This window comes from Hippopotamus amphibius, chromosome 11 (assembly GCF_030028045.1).
Source record: "Hippopotamus amphibius kiboko isolate mHipAmp2 chromosome 11, mHipAmp2.hap2, whole genome shotgun sequence".
Taxonomy (NCBI): domain Eukaryota; kingdom Metazoa; phylum Chordata; class Mammalia; order Artiodactyla; family Hippopotamidae; genus Hippopotamus; species Hippopotamus amphibius.
The window spans coordinates 46,452,617-46,477,075 of record NC_080196.1 but is presented as its reverse complement, the minus strand read 5'-3'; the positions used below and the strand labels follow the sequence as shown (position 1 = coordinate 46,477,075).

General features: G+C 43.1%; 1 protein-coding gene across 5 annotated transcripts in view; it reads left to right on the top strand.

Moving 5' to 3' along the window:
- DST (dystonin) overlaps positions 1-24,459 on the top strand; it is a 470,805-nt gene that overhangs the window by 41,520 nt on the left and 404,826 nt on the right. For all 5 annotated transcript variants that reach the window (XM_057698598.1, XM_057698604.1, XM_057698599.1 and 2 more), the window contains exon 3: positions 7,101-7,301. In XM_057698598.1, the coding sequence (XP_057554581.1) occupies positions 7,101-7,301 (201 nt within the window). The remainder of the gene's footprint in view (positions 1-7,100; positions 7,302-24,459) is intronic.

The following is a 24,459-nucleotide window of genomic DNA, read 5'->3' as shown; positions in this document are numbered from 1 at the left end:
ACCCCAGATCTCCTCAGCTGGCAGCTCCAGGGTGGGCCTAGGAATCTGTGTTTTCATTAGCTTTCCTGGGGGCTCTGACGCTTGATGAAGTTTGAGAACTGCTGATTAGGCCATGCAAACTCCTATGGCAAATGCACACGTCAGTGTACAGCGGTTCAACGGGTCAAACAAAATAGAAGCATATTTGTTGCTCATTTAAAGGTGCAGGTGGGTGAACAGGTTGGCAGAGTGGCCTCTTCCATGCAGTTGATCAAGGCCTCACAGTGATGAAGGTACTGCCGTCTTTAACATGTGACTTTCAAGGCTGCTCTGAAGGTCATCCCAGCCCAAAGAGAAGATCATGGAGAAATGGCTATAGGATGTGTTTATGGACTGGGTCCAGAAGTGGCGTACATGTCTGTATTCCATTGGCTAGAACTCAGTCCCATGGCCCTGCCTACCTGCAAGGAAGGCTGGGAAATGTAGTCTTGCTTGTGCTCAAGGGAAAGAGGCAAACATGGATTTTGGTGAATATCTAGCAGTCTCTTTATGGACATTTCTGAAGTTCTCTGTATTCTGGTCCTATTTTATGCCGCAAACCCCTTTGACAATCTGGTGGAGCTCATGGACTCATTCTCAGAATGTTTTAAAATGCATAAAATAATAAACAGAATTACAAAGGAAACCGATTGTATTAAAATATAATTATAAATTATTAAAGATGCATGCACCCCAGTGTTCATTGCAGCAGTATTTACTGTAGCCAAGATAAGACATGGAAACAATCTAAATGTCCATCAGCAGATGAATGGATAAAGAGTAGGCAATGGAATATTACTAAGCCATAAAAAAGAGTGAAATAATGTCATTTGCAGCAACAGTGGATGGACTTAGAGATATCATACTAAGTGAAGTAAGTCAGACAAAGGCAAATATTATATGATATCACTTATATGTGGAATCTAAAAAATAGTACAAATGAACTTATTTATGAAACAGAAACAGACTTACAGACATAGAAAACAAATGTATGGTTACCAAAGGGGAAGGGAGGGAGGGATAAACTGGGAGCATGGGATTAACAAATATAAACTATTATGTACAAAACAGATAACCAACAAGGACTGACTGTATGGCACAGGGAACTATGTTCAGTATCTTGTAATAACCTGTAATGGAAAAGAATCTGAAAAAGAATATATATTTTTTATATATATATATAATTGAATAACTTTGATGTACACCTAAAACTAACACAACATTGTAAATCAACTATACTTCAATTAAAATTACAATTTCAATTAAAAATTTTTTTGACAGAGCAATATATGTATTTATTAATGCACTCAGTAACAAGATCTAGTGACATTTAATAACTACTTAAAAAAATTTTTTAATAACTACTTTGAAGTCACAATGAATATAAATGGTATTTCAAGATATCTGCAGCCACTATAATTTAATATTTAAATATCCGTGGTTTCTTTTAGTGGCAGAAGTCATATATATTGCTAATGATACCAGGTTTAGGGCCTACATTTGAGGGATATGCTAAGTTTTAATTAGAGTTTAGTGAAAATAAAGACAGATAATTTTTCCCCATCCAAGTTCATTGGATGCCCACTCCACATCCCTTGAGTTTTATCCATGGATCCAAGAACTTCTGCTCTATACTTTACTTCTAGGCTTTGATGAGGAGAATCATAGGGTTTTTACGGGGCATTATATACTTTATAAACATTGGCTTATTGAACTTCATAATATTTGAATATGGTAAATCTATATCTTGTCTACTTGTAAACCTTAGCTTTTTGGGTACAGCAATAACACAGAAACAATTCTATATAAATGCTCATTGCGTTAAGTTCCCATTTGTTCAGCTGCTTCATCAGTAAACTGGATGGTGCTTTGTTCTTACATAACAATAATTCTTTCTTGAAAATGTTAACTTTTTCAGTTTCTGCCTGACTTATCCAACGTGTTTGGAGACATTTCTTGTTTTAGTCAGTCAACATACATTCTTGAGTACATCCATGGTGCCCAGGCCTGTGAGTACACATAGAAGATTAGCTCTGAAAGCATTACTGCCTTATAATCTCCCTACTACCTAAGAGCAAAGTGGTAAGGGCCCAGGTTTGGAGTTAGATAGATCTGAGCTTTCCTTTCCTTTTCTTTAATGCTATTTATTTTTATTTATTTATTTATTTGGCTGTGTTGGGCGTTTGTTGCTGCGCACGGTCTTTCTCTAGTTGCAGCCAGCGGAGGCTACTCTTCGTTGTGGTGTGTGGGTTTCTTATAGCGATGGCTTCTCTTGTTGCGGAGTGCGGGCTCTAGGTGCGCAGCCTTCAGTAGTTGCAGCACAGGCTTAGGGCTTTGTGGCATGTGGGATCTTCCTGGACCAGGAATCGAACCTGTGTGCCCTGCATTGGCAGCTGGATTCCCAACCACTGCGCTACCAGGAAAGTCCCGACCTGACATTTTCTAGTTGTGAGTTTTGGCCTTAAGTAGATTACTTAATCCTGATAAGGCTCAATTTGCTTGTCTATGAAGTGGGTATAATAGGCTTAGCACCTAAATGGTGCTTGGTAAATTATTGCTATTAATATCTTCTCCCTTTGTTGATGGTCTGCACAGACAGCATGGTTCTCTGAATATTCGATGTGGGAGGAAAATCGCTAGCCACGTGAAAGCTAACAGAAAGAGTATGAACCAGCAGTTTTGTTTGCAGGCATCAGAATCTGACTCTGACTTAAACCAAAAGAGAATTATTACAAATATATGGTAGGACTTACAATCAGGACTGAATGGTTAGAACGAGAGAAGTAGGCAGCTTCAGAAGGTCTTTGGTGCAGCCACTAGACTAATGAATTCCTTCTGCTATTTTCCGTCTTTACATCCCTCTGCTTAATATTCAGTATCCAAGCAGAGAGACTGCAATGGGTTGATCCTTGGCTGTGAGCCTCCCCGGGAACTGTACCAGGGTATTAAGAGAGAAGATGTAGAGTAGGCTGTGGAGCACCCGGACTTAGGACTGTGTATCAGGACTGTGCATCCGAGAAGTTACTGCCCAAAGGGTGCTGATAAAACGAGGTGGCCTAAAGACATGGAAGCAACCTAAGTGTCCATCAACAGATGAATGGATGAAGATGTGGTCCATATATACAATGCAATATTACTCAGCCATGAAAAAGAATGAAGTGATGCCATTTGCAGCTACATGGATGGACCCAGAGATTATCATATGAAGTGAAGTAAATCAGACAGAAAGACAAATACCTTATGATATCACTTATTTATGGAATCTAAAAAAAATGACACAAATGAACTTGTTTACAAAACACATTCATAGACATCTTAGAGAACAAACTTATGATTACCAAAGGGGAAAAGTGGCAGGGGTGGGGTGTGGATAAATTAGGAGTTTGTGATTAACAGAGACACTACTATATATAAGATAGGTAATCAACAAGGACCTACTGTATAGCACAGGGAACTCTACTCAACATTCTGTAATAACTCATATGAGAAAAGAATCTGAGAAAGAATACGTATATATGTATAACTGAGTCACTTTGCTAACAGGACATTGTAAATCAACTATATTTCAATTAAAAAAATTTTAAAAAAATTTAAAATGCAGTGGCCTAAAAATGGCAGAAGTCCACTACCAAGAGACTACCAAGTGCCCATCACCTACTGGTTGAAGGGCATCCGGGAAAGATCGGATTGATAGAGTGAGAAATGGACTTTATACTGATGCCATCGAATCCCTGTGAGAGCTTATAGCACCACCTATTGTTTTAAAAGAAAATTTTCTTCTGTTAAAAATCATGGCTTATTTTCTGTGATCTTTAGGACAAGCAAGTGTAATAAACCCCTAACCTATAATTCCCTGCAGTGGTTTAGGGAGATAAAAAAGATGCCTGCTCAGCGATGAGTCCCTGCTGTTTGCAGCGTTTGTGATCATCGTTCTGAACTGCCGGCAGGTGAATTGCTGCCGTAGCATCCAGGAAGTGGAACCGTAATGATAATGGGGGTAATGCATTGACTACGTACTCTAATCTGTGTACTATTCTAAGAGGCTGATGTGGACTCTCTCATCTAAACACCGTGTAACTCTGTGAGAGGGGGAGTGCTGTATCCATTTGGCAGAGGAAGAATCTGAGGCTCAGAGAAGAACCTTGGCCAAGATCTTATAGCTAGTAAGTGGGAGAACTGGGCTTCCAGCCCAGATAGTTTGACACTTAGGACAGCAAGTGCCTGGGACTCCCTGGGGCAAAGAACTCTCTCCTGATGACTGTGGAGGTTGCTACCTCATGTGTCTGTCAGCAGTGTGATTCATTTTCCTTTTTACATCGGATTAATAACACCCTCTTTTTTTTGGCTGCACTGTGTGGCTTCTGGGATGTTAGCTCCCCGACCAGGGATTGAACCTGGGCCCTTGGCAGTGAGTGCACGGAGTCCCTAATAACATACTTCTGTCTTTAAGAATATCTTTTATTCACACAAGCAATATACATGATCATCATAGCCAACCCTTATATACTGCTGTGTGCCTGGCACTCTTCTCAGTACTTTACATTTATTAATTCACTTATTCTTCTCGACATCCCTATGAATTAAATACTATTTTTAATCTCCGTTTTACAGATGAGGACATGGCTAAGTAACTCTTCAAGGTCACCCAGCTAGGAAGGGACTGAGGCCGTGTGTGAACCCAGATAGTCTGGCTGCTGTCTGTGTACTGCCCTGTAGTGCTTGTAAGAAGTTATTTTAAAATAGGACAAGTGTATTTGGATATAAGATAAATCACAGAGGCCTGTATGATGGTGCTCAGATCTTAGAAAAATGTGAAGGTTGAATGAAAATGATAGAAGTTTAGGAAAGTGATTTAAACAGTTTCTAGTTTTATCGTAAGCAGTGCTTGCGTATCTTCTTGGTCCTACTTGGCAGAGTTTCTCTAGAGTAGATACAGGGCGTGGATTTACTGGGTTATTGTTTCCAGAACGACTGTACTGACATGTTTTATTTTTTGGAGAGGGGGTCACTTTAAGTGAGTTTTATGTAGTTATTCTTAAGAGTTTCTAGAATTTGTAGGCCATGGAGGACTATTGGTAATAATAGAAGTTAAGTAAAATTTGATTGTTTATTACTCCTAAGAGCATAAGAGAAGGAGAATCTGTATTCTAACCGAAGAAATATGCTTAACTCACCCCACTGGGACAGAAGCTAGTATATTATCAAATAGTTCATTCCATCAGCACACACGTTTCTGGAAATCAGTGCCACCTAGTGGTGACTAAACCCCTCAATAGTCCTCAGAGAGCAGAGTACAGGGTGGGGGGGGGGGTGTCGGGGGTGTCCAGGAATCTGCATATTTAAAAGGCAGCTCAGCTTAACCATTGGCCTGGCTCCCCCTTCTCCATCCTCTTCACGGCACCTGCAGTGCAGCCCTGGGATTACGTAGGAGCCAGGAGACCTCCTGGGACTGTTTGGGGTTGAGCAACACCTTCCCCACCAGGCCTGCACACAGAGGAGGCATGGAAACAGGCTCATGTGTTTGGGGTGAGAAGACAGTGCCCAAACTGTAAATCCATTTGCATTTCCTCCTTGTTGATTTCTGTTGACCTTTGTGTTCCTTTGACTCTGTGGGTCACCTAGAACTTCTGTCTTTTTCTGCTTGTTCATCTTCAGCCCGGTGTGTAGGGCCCCATCGTCAGACTACAGGCCCTCCCCACGACCCTCCGGGAGCGCCTTTGCACGTGGGTCTGCACATTGTTAATGCTTCTTAGTGCTACATGAACATTCCATCCATGCATCCATCCATCCATCCATCCATGCACCCATCCATCCATCCATCCATCCATCTATCCATCCATCCATCCATCCATCCTTCCATCACTTCTTCATTCTTTTCTTATGTTGTTCCCTTGCCTGGAACATAAATTCTATCCGTTCTCCACATGCCACCCGTTCTACTAAGCTCAGCTTCATTGATCAATTCCTCCTGTGGGGTCTGCCTGCATCCTGCGCCCTCTGCTGCCCCTCACCCCTCATCACCCATCCCAGTCTGCTCGTGAACTCTGCAGTAGACTTCTGCTCTGCAGCAAATCGTCAGCCACACCAAGCAGATGCTATTTTATGTCCTTCTTCTTTGGTATCTTCCAAAACTGTGTGCATGTTCCCAAATGCACAGCTGAACTTGTTTCCTTGCCCAGCGAGTTGTCCTTGTACTCACCATACTGTAAAAGAGAAGGAAGATTAACCTTTTATTGAGCACCTGGCATTTGCCAGATACTATGCTTAGAATTTTAACACTTATTTAAAACCTAAAAACCCTGTGAGTAGGATGTTAGCCATTTCGTAGGCTAGAAAAGTTAGATCACTAATGTTTAATAAATGTGTAGCTATAATGAACAGGCCAGGAGTGGACCCAGGCTCATCTGACCCCAAAACTCATACTCTTCACTCCATTGTCCTGCCTCCATCCAGTTTTAGATCTTTACTTGAAGATGTTTCGTGATAATGCCTTGCATTCCTGCCTTCCTTCCTGTGGAGTCCGCTCCCAGAAGTGCAGAAGGGCCCTTTCCCTGGGGTAACACTGGGTCATGTCCCCATAGCATCCTCACGCCCACCTGGAGCCCTGCTTCTCCACACTTGATCCGAGTTATATACAGATAAGTAAAGCAACGTGCCCACCTACTTTTTTTTAAAAAACTGGCATTCTGGATTAAAAACATTCCTTTTTTAAAAAAATTTTATTGATGTATAGTTGATTTACAGTGTTGTGTTAGTCTCAGGTGTACAGCAAAGTGACTCAGTTATACGTATATATATTCTTTCATGTTCTTTATGGTTCATTACAGGATGGTGAATATAGTTCCCTGTGTTCTGCAGTAGGACCTTATTAAAAACATCTCTAAATGTAGGATAACTCTGGGCCCTGGAACACGAGATGCTTTACAGGACACACGAGCCTTGCTACACGTTGAGCTCACTTTGGGTCATGGACGAGCTCTCAGAGCTGGTGTCCTTGGAGCTCTCTGTACAACTAGCCCCAGAGAACTGCCCAACTGACTCAAGTCCAATCTGCATCTCTTTGCTTGTGTTTCCTGCCCCAGGGATTCCGAGCCAGCCCTCGGCACCTTAGGAGACGGGCTGCCGTGGCTGCAGCGGCCCGGCTGGAAGAAGCCAAGCCTGCCGTGGAGGTTCACCACCACAGCGAGCAGGAGATCTCAGCGAGGAAACGAAGAATCAAGAAAAGCAGCCGCGTCCAGCCCGAATTCTACCACTCCGTCCAAGGCGCTTCCACCAGAAGGCCTGTAAGTAGAGAACTGTCTTTTCGAAGATTATGTACATTGTCACATGGGGTGGTCCTTCTCGTTGTCTTCAAAAATGATCAGATTGACTAAGTAATTCGGTTATTCTCTCATTGTCCCAGCAAGAGGTTGGGAACTCATTTGAGTGCCAGCGAGGAATGTGGTTTCCCAAGACGTGCTGGTCACGGGCGGGCAGGGCGTTGGAAACTGGTGAATCCTGACCCAGGAGAGCGGGGTCTAGAGCCCGGATGGGGCCACAGAGGTACCCAGCTGAGGCCTGGCAGTGCTGACAGCTGAGCTGGTGGAGAGGGGTGACAGCAAAGCAGCTTCAGGATGGGGAGGCGGGGAGGGGAGGGCTGACGCCTCCTCTGCAGCTGTCGGTGGGGTGATGCTGAGGGAGCTGGCCCCTCCAGGTGGCCTTTCTGTTGCTCCCAGGCATCAGTGCTGTCCTTTTCTAGCAAATGCCCTGGGTCTCTGATGGCCACACTCCCTTACCTGGACATTTACCTGGGAAGATACTTGGACACTTACCTGGGAAGTTACCTGGACAGTTACCTGGGAAGCTGGGCGCCCAGCTGGTCTCCATCCCTGCTCACCTCCTGAGCAGGCTGGTCCATGTGCTCTGATCTTCTGTCTTGGTTGGGGCTGTTACACAGGGACTTGTGGCTGTGACAGTTAAGGATTTGGGGCTTAGAAACTGACATTTAAAAACTTGTAAAAAGTATGCTAACTCACATATACGGAATCTAAAAATGGTACTGATGAACTCAGTGACAAGAACAAGGACGCAGATACAGAGAATGGACTGGAGAACTCAAGGTTTGGGAGGGGGTGAAGGGGAAGCTGAGACGAAGCGAGAGAGTAGCACAGATGTATATATACTACCAACTGTAAAATAGATAGTCAGTGGGAAGTTGTTGTATAACAAAGGGAGTCCAACTCGAGGATGGAAGATGCCTTAGCGGACTGGGGCGGGGAGGGTGGGGGGGACTCGACGGGTGGGGAGTCAAGGAAGGGAGGGAATACGGGGATATGTGTATAAAAACAGATGATTGAACCTGGTGTACCCCCCCCCCCCAAAAAAAAAAAAAAAAGAGTGTTTCATGACTGCAGTAATCTTGCATTGCTTCAGCATTAAAAAAATGTTTCCCTGCGAGTCGCTTCTGTGCTGGGGGAGCCTGTGATTGTCGTGACTCCTGCCAGCCGAGGGGAGCTAGTGGGATTTGATGTGATAATACGTCTCTATAAATTATTAAAACACACCTGCCCTTCTGTGGGTTAACTGTGTAGCAGAGGCATGTGGAGTTTGCTACCAGGTCAGTGACAGTGGCACAAAGCTGAATTGCTTTACGGAAGAGGTCTTGTTTAACTAATTGTAAAATAAGCATGTTTTTAGAGATGAGAGTCTTCCTTTCACTGTTGAATAAAACAAAGGCTAAGTAGAATTTAGTATCTATGTGGAGCAACATGATATAGTAGGAAAATTTATTCATTCAACAAACGTAAGCTTTTTTATACAGGAAATAAGACATGCATGGATATATATTAAAAGCTAACGGTTACTGAGGGCCTACTTATGTAATAGGAATCATTCTATGTAACCCACTTAACAACACTGTGAGGTAGACGCTGTTATTATTCCCATGTTCTGGGTGATGAAACTGAGGCCCAGAGATGGTAAATAACTTGCCTAAGTTTACCCAGTTGTTTGGGGCAGAGTCTAGGGTTTGGGTCTAGGCAGCAGCCTCCAGAGCCCTAGCACTTACTCTGCAACCTGCTGCCTTCCAGCTCCCAGGCACCTCACAGCTCCGTGGATGGACAGACACGCACAGAGTAAACCACAGTGTAGGTCTGTGTTAGGGAAGTGCTGTCGTGGGGCCGTGCACCTGGTGCTAGGGAACGTTGTGCAGGGCCAGAAATACTTGCAGAGAAGCAGACACCTGAGATGAGTCCTGGAAGGGGAGGAGCCGATCCGGTGGAAAGTGGAGGGAGGCGTCTCTGGCGAGGGGAGTGTGTGCAGGAGCACGGGGGCATGGCGGTGTGGCAGGCTCGGGGGACAGCTCGAGGGGGTGCTGGTAGATGAGACCCCAGGGTCAGGCCTAGCATGACGGGGTATAGTCTGCTAAATTGTTGGGTTCATCCTCTGTGGTGGGGCTGTGTTGAAGGTAGGGGATAGGCACATTGGTTCTTCTGCTCAGAATCTAGCTAATTCTTTCCCCTAATCTCCCCGTGTGGATGGAGAAGTAAGTAATCCTCATCAAAGTTTAGAAACCCTCCACCCCCTCATTCCATCCCGGGCACCGTACCTAACTGCCTCGGTAATAAGACATGGTCCCCACGCCTGGTGACTTTCTCTGGAGCCCCTCTGCTCGCTCTGTTTGCCTGGAGAATTCCAGGTCACCTCTGAAGACTGACTTGTCATCAGGTGACCTGTTCAGGACGGTCTTTTCTGATCCTTCCCGTCAGAGTGAGGTGCGTCTGTTTTGGTCCTCGGCCCTGCGTACACATCTCCGGCAGTGCAGTTCCTCAAGTGAAAAAGACGGACATGGGTTTGACTCCCGCTCTGTGTATCTGGCAGGAAACAGCTGGCACCTTAAGAGTTTAGTGGAAGGACTGTTTCCAACAGCGTGGTCAGGGCTGAGACGCTCCAGCAGCCTTTAGGTGGAGCCTACCTACCTACCTGCCTACCTACCACTCCTCGCCTGCAGGGGTGGCAGGAGGCAGGGGTCCTGCTGGGTCCTGGTCAGAGGGCTGGAGCTTTGGGAGCTGCCTTCCTCCAGGAGCTGTGGCCAAGGTGTGTGGCCCGGCCAGAACCCAGTGAGTGAGGAAGGGGGCAGGGGGAGCAGATGTGCTGCCTTCTCAGCTCCTGCTTCTCCATTGACCCGACCCAACAGGACGCCAGAGGGCCAGGGAGCATGCTTGACGCAGGTTACAGAGATCAGCACGCTGAGGACAGGGTGGGACAGGGATGGGCAGAGTCCGAGGGCACAGACAGGGACCGTGGAGAGTGGAAAACGTACACGGTTATCTTTGCCGAGCTGTTCAGCTCCTCGAGACCCGAGCTTTCTTACTGTGAAGTGGTAATAACAACGGCGACCTCACTGAGGGGTGAGGATAAACTGACACATGGAGATAGGTGGCCTGCTTGGCACAGACACTCAGTACATGATATTTCTGTCCTTTCCTTTCCTCCCCTAGACCTTGCCTTCTTTGGGGGCCATATCGTCTGGCCTAGAACATCGCCTGGCATGTGGCATGTGACGCATTTTATTGAATGAATGAATGAATGATATTTATACATGGCATAGCTTATGCCCTATAGGAATTCAGAGAACGGAGAGGTTTTTTCTTTTGCGTCCCCAAATAGGGTGGTCAGGAGCTAACTACTTCATGGAAGAGATGGGATTGAGTTGGGCTTAAATATGTGTAGGAACTGGACAGGCAGCAGATGTCAGGTCTGGGACGCAGAGTAAGAAGTGCTGAGAACTGTTTGGCTGGATGTGGGGGTTTATGAGAAAGGTACAAGATAAAGCCAGAAAAAGAGATGGGGCCAGAATACCACTGCCTTTAAACTTTACTTTCTGTGCTTCGTGGAGACACCAGTTAGAGGTGAGCAGCTGCATCAAGGAAGGGTTTTAGGGATTAAACCTGAGCAGAGCGGGGTCAGAGGGGAGCAGAGCAGGGTCAGGTAAGTAGCTACTGCAGAGGTCCGGGTGTGCGGTGGTTAGGACCTGAACTTCGGCCTTGTCCGTCCCTCTTTGCCAGCATCTGGTGGTCACTGCTGGTTGGGGAGCTGAGAATGGCCTTTGCCCTCTCTTCTTTGGAAGGATCAACTGGAAGGGAGAGAGAGATAAGAGGGCAGGAAATAGCGGTGGAGAATGCCCTGTTACTCGGGGCACTAAAAACATTCCAGGAGCATTCTTTGGGGCCAGTGAAGCTCACTTCCTCCATCTATATGTACCTGCTAGGGATCATTTGGTGGACTAGAAATTGTCAGAGTGGGTAGCGGGAGGCCATTGGCTCCTTATCTCCTGTGATTCCTGCTCAGCCTCTGCTGACATGTCCCTGTTTTCATGCCACATGTGGACTTGAGCTCTGGCCTTGGGTCCTCTGCTGGGTTTGGTTAGGTGTCGCCAGTAGGGCTGGCGGTGAGAGCCACCTCTTGAACACGAGCCCAGAGCCTGTGCCTTTTCCAGCTTACACGGGTGGGGAGTCAGTGTTACTGCAGGTTGCAACTCTGACGGTGGCCTGGAGATGGAATAAAAATAAATCAGCTGTGGTGACTCAGGATTACTTGAATGACTATGTGAAGCACTCCAGGCGTTTCTAGCGGCAATCTGAGTGAGAAACAGGCCCACGAGTGGAAAAGACTGACACAGGATGTAGCTGTGAAGGAGGTGACTCAGAAACCGTGACGGTGCAGTTTCAGCCAGGAAGCAGGCCCCAGCCACGTGGAATGCGTTATACTTTAGCATCTCCGGCTGCTCCAACCTGTTTACTTGTTTTGAATTCATCATTTATAGGCTGTAAGAATTTGTAATGGAGATCGTGAATATAAATATAATTAATAATATATGTGGGTTTTTTTTTTTTTCTCTTTTGGAAAATGAGATGTTTCTAAGAGTGAGTAAGCCAAACATTTGTTACCCTGATTTTCTTTCTTAGGTCTTGGGACTTATCCTATATCATGAGACATGTCACTGGAACATTTAGGAATTTTTACCACCGTGGAGCAGAAAAGATAATTAGATCCAGATCTCCTTTGGTTCTTTAGTATTTTGACATTGCCACGCAGTTTGGGGTCTGAATCCTAGAGCCTGAAACATCACCACCATCACCACGTCATCACCAGAGTACTCACGTCACTGCGCGCTCGCTACGTTGGCAGCCCTCGGGCTGCAGGTGTCTCTGTGCTTCCCCGTTTTCTTCCCTTTCATCTTCCCAGCGGTCCTCTGGGGCAGGCGCTCAGTTTCTGGAGGAGGAAACCTGTCAAGGTCACACAGCTGGTGGATGATGGAACTAAGATGTAAACCCAAGTGTTCCGACTGGAGCCGTTGGAATAGAGAGGTTCAAATGATCACATTTCTAGAGCTAGAGGTTTATCCTAATGAACCCACCTAAAGAATTTTCGTCACTAAGAGTCTTAGTTTTCCCACCTGCATAGGTGTTTTTTAACTTTTATATCAATCAAAATCTATTTTTAAATGGTGCTGGAAAGCATAGATAACCCCCAAACCTCACTCTTGCTATACTTTTCGTTGAGCCTCTCCTCCTAGGGTGAGGACCTGGGAGGCAGCAATATTGTGTCTACCTAGTCCCCTCACGTAAGCCTGTTAATGTAGAATAAGATAGGGGGAAATCAAAACTTCAGAGCACCCGAAAATAACCAGGCATCCTGACTCTGTCCCTGTTACATTTCAGTGATTCCAGTTTTGATCACATTTCAACTCCCTCGCCTGCATTTCCTGCACTTAGAGCCTCTGACACTTGCTCATGGAGGTGAAGGACTATCTGATTAAAAACCACCAGCGCCTCCAGGTACCTGCCAAGCAGCAGCTCACTTCCCCTGCTGGCAAAACCCAGGCCTGCAAACTTCTATCCTTCACTCTGGGGCTCCTGCCCCAAGTAACTGGATTATCAAGCTTGATGCTTTCTTTTTTTTTTAATTGAAGTATAGTTGAAGTTATGTTAATTTATGCTGTACAGCAAAGTGACTCAGTTACACACACACACACACACACACACACACACACACTCTTTTTCATATTCTTTTCCATTATGGTTTATCACGGGATATTGAATAGAGTTCCCTGTGCTCTACAGTAGGACCTTGCTGTTTAGCCATTCTTATATAATAGTTTGCATCTGCTAATCCCAAACTCCCAATTTTTCTCCCCTCCCTATCCCACACCCTGCAACCACAAGTCTGTTCTCTTTGTCTGTGAGTCTGTTTTTGTTTCGTAGATAAATTCATTTGTGTTGTATTTTAGATGCTACATGTAAGTGATATCATATGGCATTTGTCTTTCTTTGTCTGACTTACTTCACTTAGTATGATAATCTCCAGGTCCATCCATGTTGCTGCAGATGGCAATATTTCATTCTTTTTGATGGCTGAGTAATACTCCATTGTATATATGTACCACATCTTCTTTATCCATTCATCTGTCAATGGACACTTAGGTTGTTTCCATGTCTTGAGCCTGGTACTTTTGACTCGGGTTGGAGGACAGGCAGGCTTAGCACAGACGACTGGTGGTCTTGCTTTCTGAAAGGCGAACACTGGGAAGAATCTGGTTTGGGTTGAGGGGTGGAAATCGAGTTTCCAGTTTGGATATGTTAAACTGGACGGGAGGACCCAGGAAGTGAATACTGGTGGAAAGGAGAGTTGAGGGTTGAGTTGGGGTCTTCCAGAGCCCAGAGGTCAGGAAGAGGACTGAGGTTCCCTTTAACTTCCTATGCCTCCATTGGAAATACGGATGCAGAGAGCAGATTGGTGGTCACCAGAGGTAGGGGGTGGGGATAGGTGAAAGTACAATTTAAAAAAGTATACACATCTGAACATATCTGTCATTTTCTGTGACACGGAAAAACAAACCCTTGAATGCACACACACACACACACACACACACACACACACAAAAGGAAGGAAAGGAAAAAAAGAAAGAAAGAAAAAAAACCAACAGATGCCTTAGGCAGAGGTGGGTCCAGGGCTCTTAACTTTCACTGAAGGATGTTTGTCCAAGAAAAGGCATCTCAGGTAGAAACCAGAAAGAGCAGCAGGAAAGGATTTCCCAAACAGATTACTCCTTCCCAGCCTTGCTGTTTCTCCTACTAGACCATTTCCTTGACCTCACCCTCCTTTTCCTTCTGTTGTTGGATTTTGTTTTCAAGTCTTGGGGAAAATTTCTGCTTTTCTCTTTGCAGCTTAGGTCACTGTAAGGCTGTAAGATATTTTGGAACATTGCATAGTTTTTATTTTTTTTAATTAATATTAACAGGATTTGGGGTCATCTCTGTAGTCAAGAGCTTGCTGCAGTGTAGAAGAGACTTGCCAGACATCCTTGATCTCGTTGAGAATATAGAATGTTTCTCTGTTCCTTCCCTGCTTAGGTTGTTAAGTGGTCTTCCCTTTCCCTTTCCTCTTCCAGTCTCTTGCAGCTTTATTTGCATAACCTCAGGACACTTCCCTTTCTGGAGAAGGCTTACTTACAGCTCACACCTTCCTTTGGGTTAATTAATTGGCAAATACAAAGCTCCTAAAGGAAATGTTTGTTTCCTTTTCTCTTTGGAGTTCTAGAGAATGAATTGAACGAATAAAGTCAAATCTCCTTCATTAACTACTGCAGTAGGATTTTGTGGAATAATATCCATTCATCTTACTGAGTCTTTGCTCATTGCTCTGTCTCCCTTACAGGATCTTACCAAAGATTTCATTTATTATAACTTTGCTGTCAGTAGGTACAAGGATAATTGGTGCACAGGAACATGCAGGGTAGGTGGTCTATATTAAATACATGGTGCTAAGGTAGATAGAGTCTAGTTTCTCAAACAACTCATGAAACCCAGGGAAACTTGGTGAAGGGATTCATGTACTCTGCTTGAAGAAAAATAAGCACTTCTTCTAACCCAGGGGTCCCCAACCCCTGGGGCGTGAACCGGTACCGGTCGGAGGCCTGTTAAGAACTGAGCTGCACAGTAGGAGGTGAGTGGCAGGCCAGCGAGCAAAGCTTCCTCTGCCTCTTCCCACCGCTCCTCAGCACCGCATTACCGCCGGGGATTACCGCTGGGACCATCGCTTGCATTACGGCCTGAACCCCCCGCCCTGCCACTGTCTGAGGAAAAATTGTCTTCCACAAAACAAGTCCCTGGTGCCAGAAAGTTTGGGGACCACTGTTCTAACTGACGATTCTTTTCGAAGTCAGCATTTGACTGCAGCAAGGCCATTCTTTTTGTCTTTCTTGTACTCAGCATCACCTGTTGTCTTAAAAACCTTAAATTCTTTAAGCTCCAAGCAAAGAAAACTTAGAGAATTTTTATTTTTTAAATTTAAAAATTTTTAATTTTCAAAATTATTTTCTTTAGTTTTTTTTTCCCCCAGAAATTTTTTATATAGCCACTACCGTCGAAATTTCCATGGACAGCAGTAGATCAAAGAGCTGAAAAGATATCCCCTTCAGAAATGGTCTAGTTTATTATTTTACCTCTGATTAGAACAGTCTTTACTTTACCTCTAACCAGAATGATTGTTAAATTGTTCCAGGAAGATGGGTATAAATTTTTCTATTTTAAAGGACACACTTAGAGCTTCCCTTGGAATTCTGTTTGGAGTTTAATAGCCATCTTTGCCTGGAATGACTCCTTGATCTTTGCCTAAATCCCAGGGGTTACAATTTAAGACCATTTCCTGTTGTACCATCTGTGAAGAGGCTGAAGCACCTGTGTTCCCCTCAGTCCTTGAGAAATCAGCCTGTGAAAGATCTGGAGCTCTTCTCACTCCCCTTCATCCAGTGCTTTCAGTGATGAGGTCGCCCCTTGTCTGATGGCTTGAATTTGTAGCCAGTTAATTGTACTTGAGAATCAAAGAGCTGTTTCTTTTCTGGGCTCACGATTCCATCTCTCTGGACCTTTTTTCCTAGACCTAATTCTCAGTTTTCCCAAATGTCACTGTTGTGTTCATCTCAGCCCTCTCCTGGTGAGTGGCAGGAATCCATCTCGTTTCTCTGAACATTGCCTCTTTTTTTTTCATTTTCCTCTTTTCTCGTCTCGTCTCGTCTCGTCTCGTCTCGTCTCGTCTCGTCTCTCCTCTCCTCTCCCCTCCCCTCCTTTCTTTTTCTTTTTCTTTTTCTTTTTTTTTTCCAGTTGTGAGGTGGTGAGTGTGGTTCAAAAACATCAAACCATGGAAACTGAACAGTTGAACATATCCAAACAGAATTTAGTTTGTGCCTTGGGAAAAAAGTGGTCGGTTCTGGAAATGACAGTGATGTTTCAGGAAGACTACTGCTTCGCAGTAAGACTTGTGGAAGAAAAATGCCAGCTGCCATATTAGTAAGCAAAGGGTGCCGCAGCCATCATGCCATCACATTGCAGCAGCCCTGACAGTGAGCCCTGGGGGAGCTCAGGATGGAAACAGGATGCCTAGCATCAAACCATCAGCCGCTGCAGCTGTCCCCAGTGGTACACCCTGAGGAGGCTCAGGATGAGAAAGCACAGGGTACTGGCGCCAGACAGCTGAGGTGCCTATCAAAAGAAAGATTTCAATGAGCCCAGACTCTTGCATCTTCCCGTACATAGAAAAGCACTATATTTCTTTAATTATCAGTAACCATTTGATGTTCTGACTACCTGTTCTTTGTTGCAAAAACTCCTATGTATCCTGACTCCCCTCCTTGACTCTTCAGAGCAGTGCCTTACAGCTGTCTGAGATGCTGTGTCCTGGGCTTAAGTCCTCAGTTTTGTTCGCTGAATATAACATAACTCAACTTTTAGGTTGTGCATTTTTTCCACACTCCATGTTTTAAAAAGTGTGTTCATATCCATTATCTCATTTAATCTGTATAAGCGATTTGCACCTTGGGTAGGGCATATATTGTTAACCCAGTCTCACAGAACTGAGCCTCAGAGAGTAAGGACTGACCCAGGTCATCAGTTTGGATGGAAGCAGACACCCCTCGTCCCTGCTGTCTGTTAGGGAGAGCTTCAGCTCCGAGCGCACTTGGGGAGTCGGGTGAGAAATTTCAGGAACAAGATATAGATTCCAGAAGTAGACTGGAAGAATTATGTGTTTTTCCATCCTGACTCATTCCCAGGGAGTAGCTATATACCCTTGAAAGCGTGCTTAGAGCTGGCATTATCTGTATGGCCACCCCAGGGTACCAATGTATTGGCAAGTCTGCTTTTGTCTAGTGTCACCAAGCCCATGCTGCAGCCTCTGCGTATCCTGCTCAGTCATCACGTGGTCAAGTAGCTAATTAGCTCTGATGCTGGGAAATATCCTTGACCTGTCAGCACGGACCTTCACTTTGTGCAGCTCAGCATCACTATGGTGGATGAAGATCAGATACCTAAGTTAATCAGGTGTTAAAATGAGGTTTAAATACTCTTGTGCACTGTTCCTGGGAATGTAAAATGGTGCCACTGCTGGAAAACAGTATGACAGTTCCTCAAAAAATTAAAAACAGACATTGTAAGGTCCAGTAATCCCATGTCTGGATATATACCCCAAAGAAGTGAAAACAGGGTCTCAAAGAGATGTTTGTACACCCATGTTCATGGTAGCGTTATTTGTACTCACCGAAAGGTAGAAACACCCCAAGTGTACATTAATGGATTAATGTATAAACTAGATGTGATGTATCCATACAATGGAATATTATTTAGCCTTAATAAGGAGGGAAATTCTGACACAGGCTGCAACATGGATGGACCTTGAGGACATTATGCTACGTGAAATAAGACAGTCACCAAAGGACAAATACTCTATGAGGCACCTAGAGTAGCAAAATCATAGAGACAGAAAGTAGAATGGGTGGTTGACAGGGGCAGGGGGAGGAGGGAATGGAAAGTTGTCTGATGAATATGGCATTTCAGTTTTGCAAGATTAAAAGAGTTTGGAGGGAATTCCCTGGCTGTCCAGTGGTTAGGACTTGGTGCTTTCACTGCTGTGGCCCAGGGTTCAGTCCCTGGTCAGGGAACTAAGATCCCTCAAGCTGTGTGGTATGGCCAATAAGTAAAAAATAAATAAATAAAGGGGTTTTGAAGATTGGGTGCTCAACAAGGTGAATTGCTTAATAGTACCAAACTGTATGCTTTTAAAAGGTTAAGATGGTAGATTTTATGTTTTGTGTATTTTACTGCAATTAAAAAGAAATTGAGTTTAAGCAGCAATTGCAAGCAAGGAGGCAGAAGAATCACAGTAAAGGTTCACAGAATAAGGGCCCAAATGACAAAAACATCAGAGAAGATACATTTAGCTTATTTTAAGTAAAACCATCATGGACTATGAGAGGCACAAGATGAATAAGAGGTAATTACAAGTAGCAAATCCTAAGAAAAGGACTGACTTACTAATTGGAGGATGCATTCTTATACATCCGGTGTGGCCATGACTGTGGATTGAATGTCACATGGCAAGACATGCTGTTTCATAGGCATGAAATGACAACTGGTATCATTATTCTTTTTTTTAAGAACTTTTATTGAGATATTAACATACAGTAAACTGCATATATTTAAAGTGTACAATTTGATATTTTTTTCTTATTAGTAATGTATATATGGCAATCCTAATCTCCCAATCCATACCCCCCACCCCCGCATTCCCTCCTTGGCATCCATATGTTTGTTCTCTACATCTCTGTCCCTATTTCTGCCTTGCAAACTGGTTGCTCTATACCATTTTTCTAGATTTCGCATATATGCATTAATATACGATATTTGTTTTTCTCTTTCTTACTCCACTCTGTATGACAGTCTCTGGGTCCATCCATGTCTCTACAAATGTCCCCATTTCATTCCTTTTTAAGACTGAATAATATTCCATTGTATATATGTACCACATATTTTTTAAAAAATTAATTAATTAATTAATTTATTGGCTGTGTTGGGTCTTCATTGCTGTGTGGGGGCTTTCTCTAGTTATGGAGAGCGGGGGCTACTCTTCATTGTGGTGCATAGGCTCCTCATTGCGGTGGCTTCTCTTGTTGCGGAGCATGGGCTCTAGGCATGTGGACTTCAGTTGCTGCAGCACACAGGCTCAATAGTTGTGGCTCATTGGCTCTAGAGCACAGGCTCAATAGTTGTGGCACATAGGCTTAGTTGCCCTGTGGCAGGTGGGATCTTCCTGGGGCAGGGATTGAACCCATGTCCCCTGCATTGGAAGGTGGATTCTTAACCACTGTGCCACCTAGGAAGTCCTGTACCACTTCTTCTTTATCCATTCATCTGTTGATGGACATTTAGGTTGCTTTCATGATCTGGCTATTGTAAATAGTACTGCAGAGAACATTGGGGTGCATGTGTCTTTTTGAATTATGGTTTTCTCTGGGTATATGCCCAGTAGTGAAATTGCTGGGTCATGTGGTAAATCTATTTTTAGTTTCTCAAGGAACCTCCATACTGTTCTCCATAGTGGCTGTATCAATTTACATTTCCACCAACAGTGCAAGAAAGTTCCCTTTTCTCCACACCCTCTCCAGCATTTACTGTTTGTAGAGTTTCTGATGATGCCCATTCTGACCAGTGTGAGGTGATACCTCATTATAGTTTTGATTTGCGTTTCTCTAATGATTAGTGATGTTGAGCAGCTTTTCATATGCCTCTTGGCTATCTGTATGTCTTCTTTGGAGAAATGCCTATTTAGGTCTTCTGCCCATTTTTTGATTGGGTTGTTTGTTTTTTTTGATATTGAGCTGCACAAAATGTTTATATATTTTGGAGATTAATCCTTTTTCTGTTGATTTGTTTGCAAATATTTTCTCCCATTCTGAGGATTGTCTTTTCATCTTGTTTAGTTTCCTTTGCTGTGCAAAAGCTTTGAAGTTTCATTAGGTCCCACTTATTTATTTTTGTTTTTCTTTCCATTACTCTAGGAGATGGGTCAGAAAAGATCTTGCTGTGATTTATGTCCAAGAGTGTTCTTCCTATGTTTTCCTCTAGGAGTTTTATAGTGTCTGGCCTTACATTTAGATCTTTAATCCATTTTGAGTTTATTTTTGTGTATGGTGTTAGGGAGTGTTCTAATTTCATTCTTTTCCATGGAGCTGTCCAGTTTTCCCAGCACTACTTATTGAAGTGGCTGTCTTTTCTCCCTTGGATATCCCTGACTCCTTTGTCATAGATTTTTTGACCATAGTTTATCTCTGGGCTTTCTAGCCTGTTGCATTGATCTATATTTCTGTTTTTGTGGCAGTACCATATTGTCTTGATTACTGTAGCTTTGTAGTATAGTCAGAAGTCAGGGAGTCTGACTCCTCCAGCTCCATTTTTTTCCCTCAAGATTGCTTTTGCTATTCGGGGTCTTTTGTGTCTCCATACAAATTTTAGGATTTTTTGTTCTAGTTCTGAAAAATGCCACTGGTGATTTGATAGGGATTGCATTGAATCTGTAGACTGCTTTGGGTAGTATAGTCATTTTCACAATGTTGATTCTTCCAATCCAAGAACGTGGTATATCTCTCCATCTGTTTGTGTCGTCTTTGATTTCTTTCACTAGTGTCTTATAGTTTTCTGAGTACAGGTCTTTTACCTCCTTAGGTTTATTCCTGGGTATTTTATTCTTTTTGTTGCAAAGGTGAATGGGATTGTTTCCTTAATTTCTCTTTCTGATCTTTGATTGTTAGTGTATAGGAATGCAAGGGATTTCTGTGTGTTAATTTTGTATCCTGCAACTTTACGAAATTCATTGATTAGCTCAAGTAGTTTTCTGCGGTATCATCATTCTTAAAAAAGAGAAACTCCTTAGAATATAAAGTCTTAGTTGAGATTTTAAGTGCTATTGTATAATACATTTCCATGAGTTAAAATATTATACTGTGGAATAAGCAAGATTGATCTAAAACATTGTAAACTTGCATTTCATTTCAAGAGATTTTATTATTTTATGATTGATTTGTGTTGTGTAAAAAAAACCTCAGAAACTTTATTTAGCAAATAGATATGTTGATGTTGTTTGGAGCTAAGATTTTCAGTTGGCAGAGAGAGAGAAGAGATGTAGGTATGAAAGCAGAGAATTGGAATTGAATTGGAAATATGTTTGAACTCATAGTGAGTTTTTCATTTCAAAAAGGTATTTCCTGGCTCTGCCCACTGAACAGGACTAGAAACAGTGACCAATCCAGTAGAAATGCCCATATTATGGTATCCTAATGTCATTTCTTTTAAAAAATTAATTCATTTTTAAAATTGAAGTATAGTTGATTTATAATACTATGTTAGTTTTAGGTATAGAGCATAGCGATTCAGTATTTTTGCAGATTATACTCCATTGTAGGTTATTACAAGATGATGGCTATAATTCCCTGTGTCATGTCTTATGGAAACAAACTCAGGCTGTGTCCTGGGTCAGGTTCCTTAGTCAGAGCCTGAGAGGGGTGCCGCTGTGAAAGTGATGTATTAAGGGGGAGTGGCAGGAGGGGAACAGGGAAGCAGGGTGGGTGGGGGCAAAGCCAGTAAGCAAGGGTGTGGGCTTGGTGGGGGCTGGCTCTGCCTGGTCCTGCATTGACTCCAGGGAACAAATTGCAGCACAGAGTTCATCTCAGCTGGAAGCCAGCCTTGTGTCCCGACCTGAGTTAGTCACAGGCCCTGGGCCCCTGAGGTGGGGATGTGAGGAAGCTCGGGTAGCCCAGGGGAGTGCTGTGAAGAGTGGGCAACTCTGAGCCATTAGGGTCAACAGCTGGACAGAGAGATGGGTGGCCGGCACTCAGCAGCCGTCACCGGCTCCTTGGAGACACGACTGATTCCAGGTCTGGAACGAGAAAGGGAGGATGAACCTGACACGTCTTTCTTTTTTTTCCTTTTATCTTCAACTCTTTATTTTTTGAAATTTCAAACTTACAAGTTCAAGAATGATTGTGCACACTATAATCTTTATCTAGATCATCAGTTAGCATTTTGCCGTTTGATATCTCTGTACACACGTACACATACGCATTTTTGGGAACAGTTTGAGAAAGTTGCACATATCATAACTCTTCATTCCTAAACACTTAAAATATGTATCACCTAAGAGCAAGGACTTTTTCTTACATTTTACATTACAGTTGTCAAATTCAGGAAATTCACCATTGATTCACCTTGACTGTCTAATATGTATCCATTTTCAAGTTTGCCAGTTGCTCCAATATTGGCCTTTGCTTTTTCCATCCAGGATCTCATTCTGCATTTAGTTGTCACTAAATTGACCTCTTTACTTAGTCTCCTTTAATGTACACACTGGCTACCAAGTTTGGAACCATAGGAGAACATATAATATATGGTTTGTTAATATTACATTAAGATACATGTAAAGCAATAGTACCTGTTTCCAGACTTCATAAAGCCAGGCACCTCTCGTCAGACCAGAAGACAGGGACTTCATAGGTGGCGCAGTGGTTAAGAATCCACCTGCAGGGGACCCGGGTTCAAGCCCTGGTCTGGGAAGATCCTACATGCCGTGGAACAGCTAAGCCTGTGAGCCCGTGTGCCGCAGCTACTGAAGCTCGCGTGCCTAGAGCCCATGCTCCACAAGAGAAGCCACGGCAATGAGGAGCCCGCACATCACAATGAAGAGTAGCCCCCACTCACCGCAACTAGAGAAAGCCCATGTGCAGCAACAAAGATCTAACGCAGCCAATAAGTACATGAAAGAAAGAAAGAAAGAAAGAAAGAAAGAAGGAAGGAAGGAAGGAAGGAAGGAAGGAAGGAAGGAAGGAAGGAAGGAAGGAAGAAAGAAAGAAAGAAAGAAAGAAAGAAAGAAAGAAAGAAAGAAAGAAAGAAAGAAAGAAAGAAAGAAAGAAAGAAAAAAAAAAAAACCCCAAACCTCCAGAAGACAAGGAAGCATCAAAGATCACTGTGGTCTTGTCAGAAGAACCAGGAGTAAACTTGGAAAGGCTCCTACTGCTTAGTCGATAAGAATGACCATCACAGTTCAATCACATATTTAAAACCCATGATTTAGGATATTTAAAAAAAAAACAAACACGAAACTCTCATTGTTGACCTTTGGAGAATGCTAAATGAACTTAACTCAATTTTCTGGAAAATGGTAAAGAAGCATTATTGTGTCTTTGCTCTAAGCGTTATTCTACACGATTGTGGAGGGAGAGAATGATGGAATTCGATGTCACCACTTTGCAAACCCTAATGAATAATGACCTAGATGGTGATCAGGTGATTCTGACACCGAAGGAGAGACATCAGGTGCCTGCTGATGAAGGGACTGGGTAACACTTAGGATCAAACGGCTAGTGCTAATTACAGACTTACACAGAACATGGGGCAAAGCTGTGTTTTAGGTGATATACTGAAGACAGAATTAGCAAAATCCAGACTCTGGGGAGCTTCCAGGCAAACACTTCAATTTCTTTAATGAATAAAGTGTGAGAAATAAAAAGCAGGAGGGGCAATCTATAGATTAAAAGAGATTTAAGAGACCTACCAACCACATGTAATGCGTAGGCCTTGTTTGAATGAACAAGCCAAATGAAAAGAGGATTCTTGAGAAAATGGAGGACTGATTGGATATTTGATGGTATTTGGTAATTTATCTTAATGTTTATATCGGTAATGGTGTTGTGATTTTGCTAAAAATCGTCATCATCTTTTAGAGATATGTACCATAATATCTAGTAATGAAATAATAAGACAGCTGGGTTTTGCTTCAAAATAACCCACTGGGGGGAAGGGGGGAGGAAATGTGGGTGGGTGTCTCATCAAACAACACCGACCAGGAGATGGTGATTGTTGGGAAGCTGGGTGTGTATAAATGGTAGCTCTTTTTTATTTTTCTGTTGTTGTATAAGCTTGAAATTTTTCATAATGAAAGGTTTAAGACCTTTAAAAAATGAAACACATCTTTATTTAAAATTTACCTCATCAACACTTTGCTTCATCAAATCCATCTTCTGGCTTTTGTTTTCCATAGAGTGAGCCTAAATTTTTATTAATATCATTTCCAGATTTCAGATATTTACTTAAAAAATTTTAATTAAAGTACAGTTGATTTACAGTGTTGTGTTAGTTTCTGGCATACAGCAAAGTGATTCAATTATACATATATGTACATACCCTTTTTTCATGTTCGGTTATTTACTAATAGAAGATTTTTAGAAAGACAGAAGGGGGCAATATTCCCATGGCTATCTTTTGATTTCTTTTTTCTCTTAACAAAGGACTATTTGCTTACTTGTTGGCTTTTTACTTAGAACATTTTATAAAACCATGTTGGTGAATGGTGGGAAAATGTGCTCATTATTTAAAATTTAAACAAATACTGTAAAACAGGCAAGGCAATTATATAGGCATATGCTCCCATTTTAATAGTGAAAGCTGATTTTTCCCTGAGATTGCTGTTTTGGTTCTTTGTGGATTTATTGATATGAAAATAGAACCATTATTGAAACAAAACTGACCTGAAGGCAGCAGGCCATCCTGTGGCGTGACTTTGGCTGGCTGAAACTCTAAC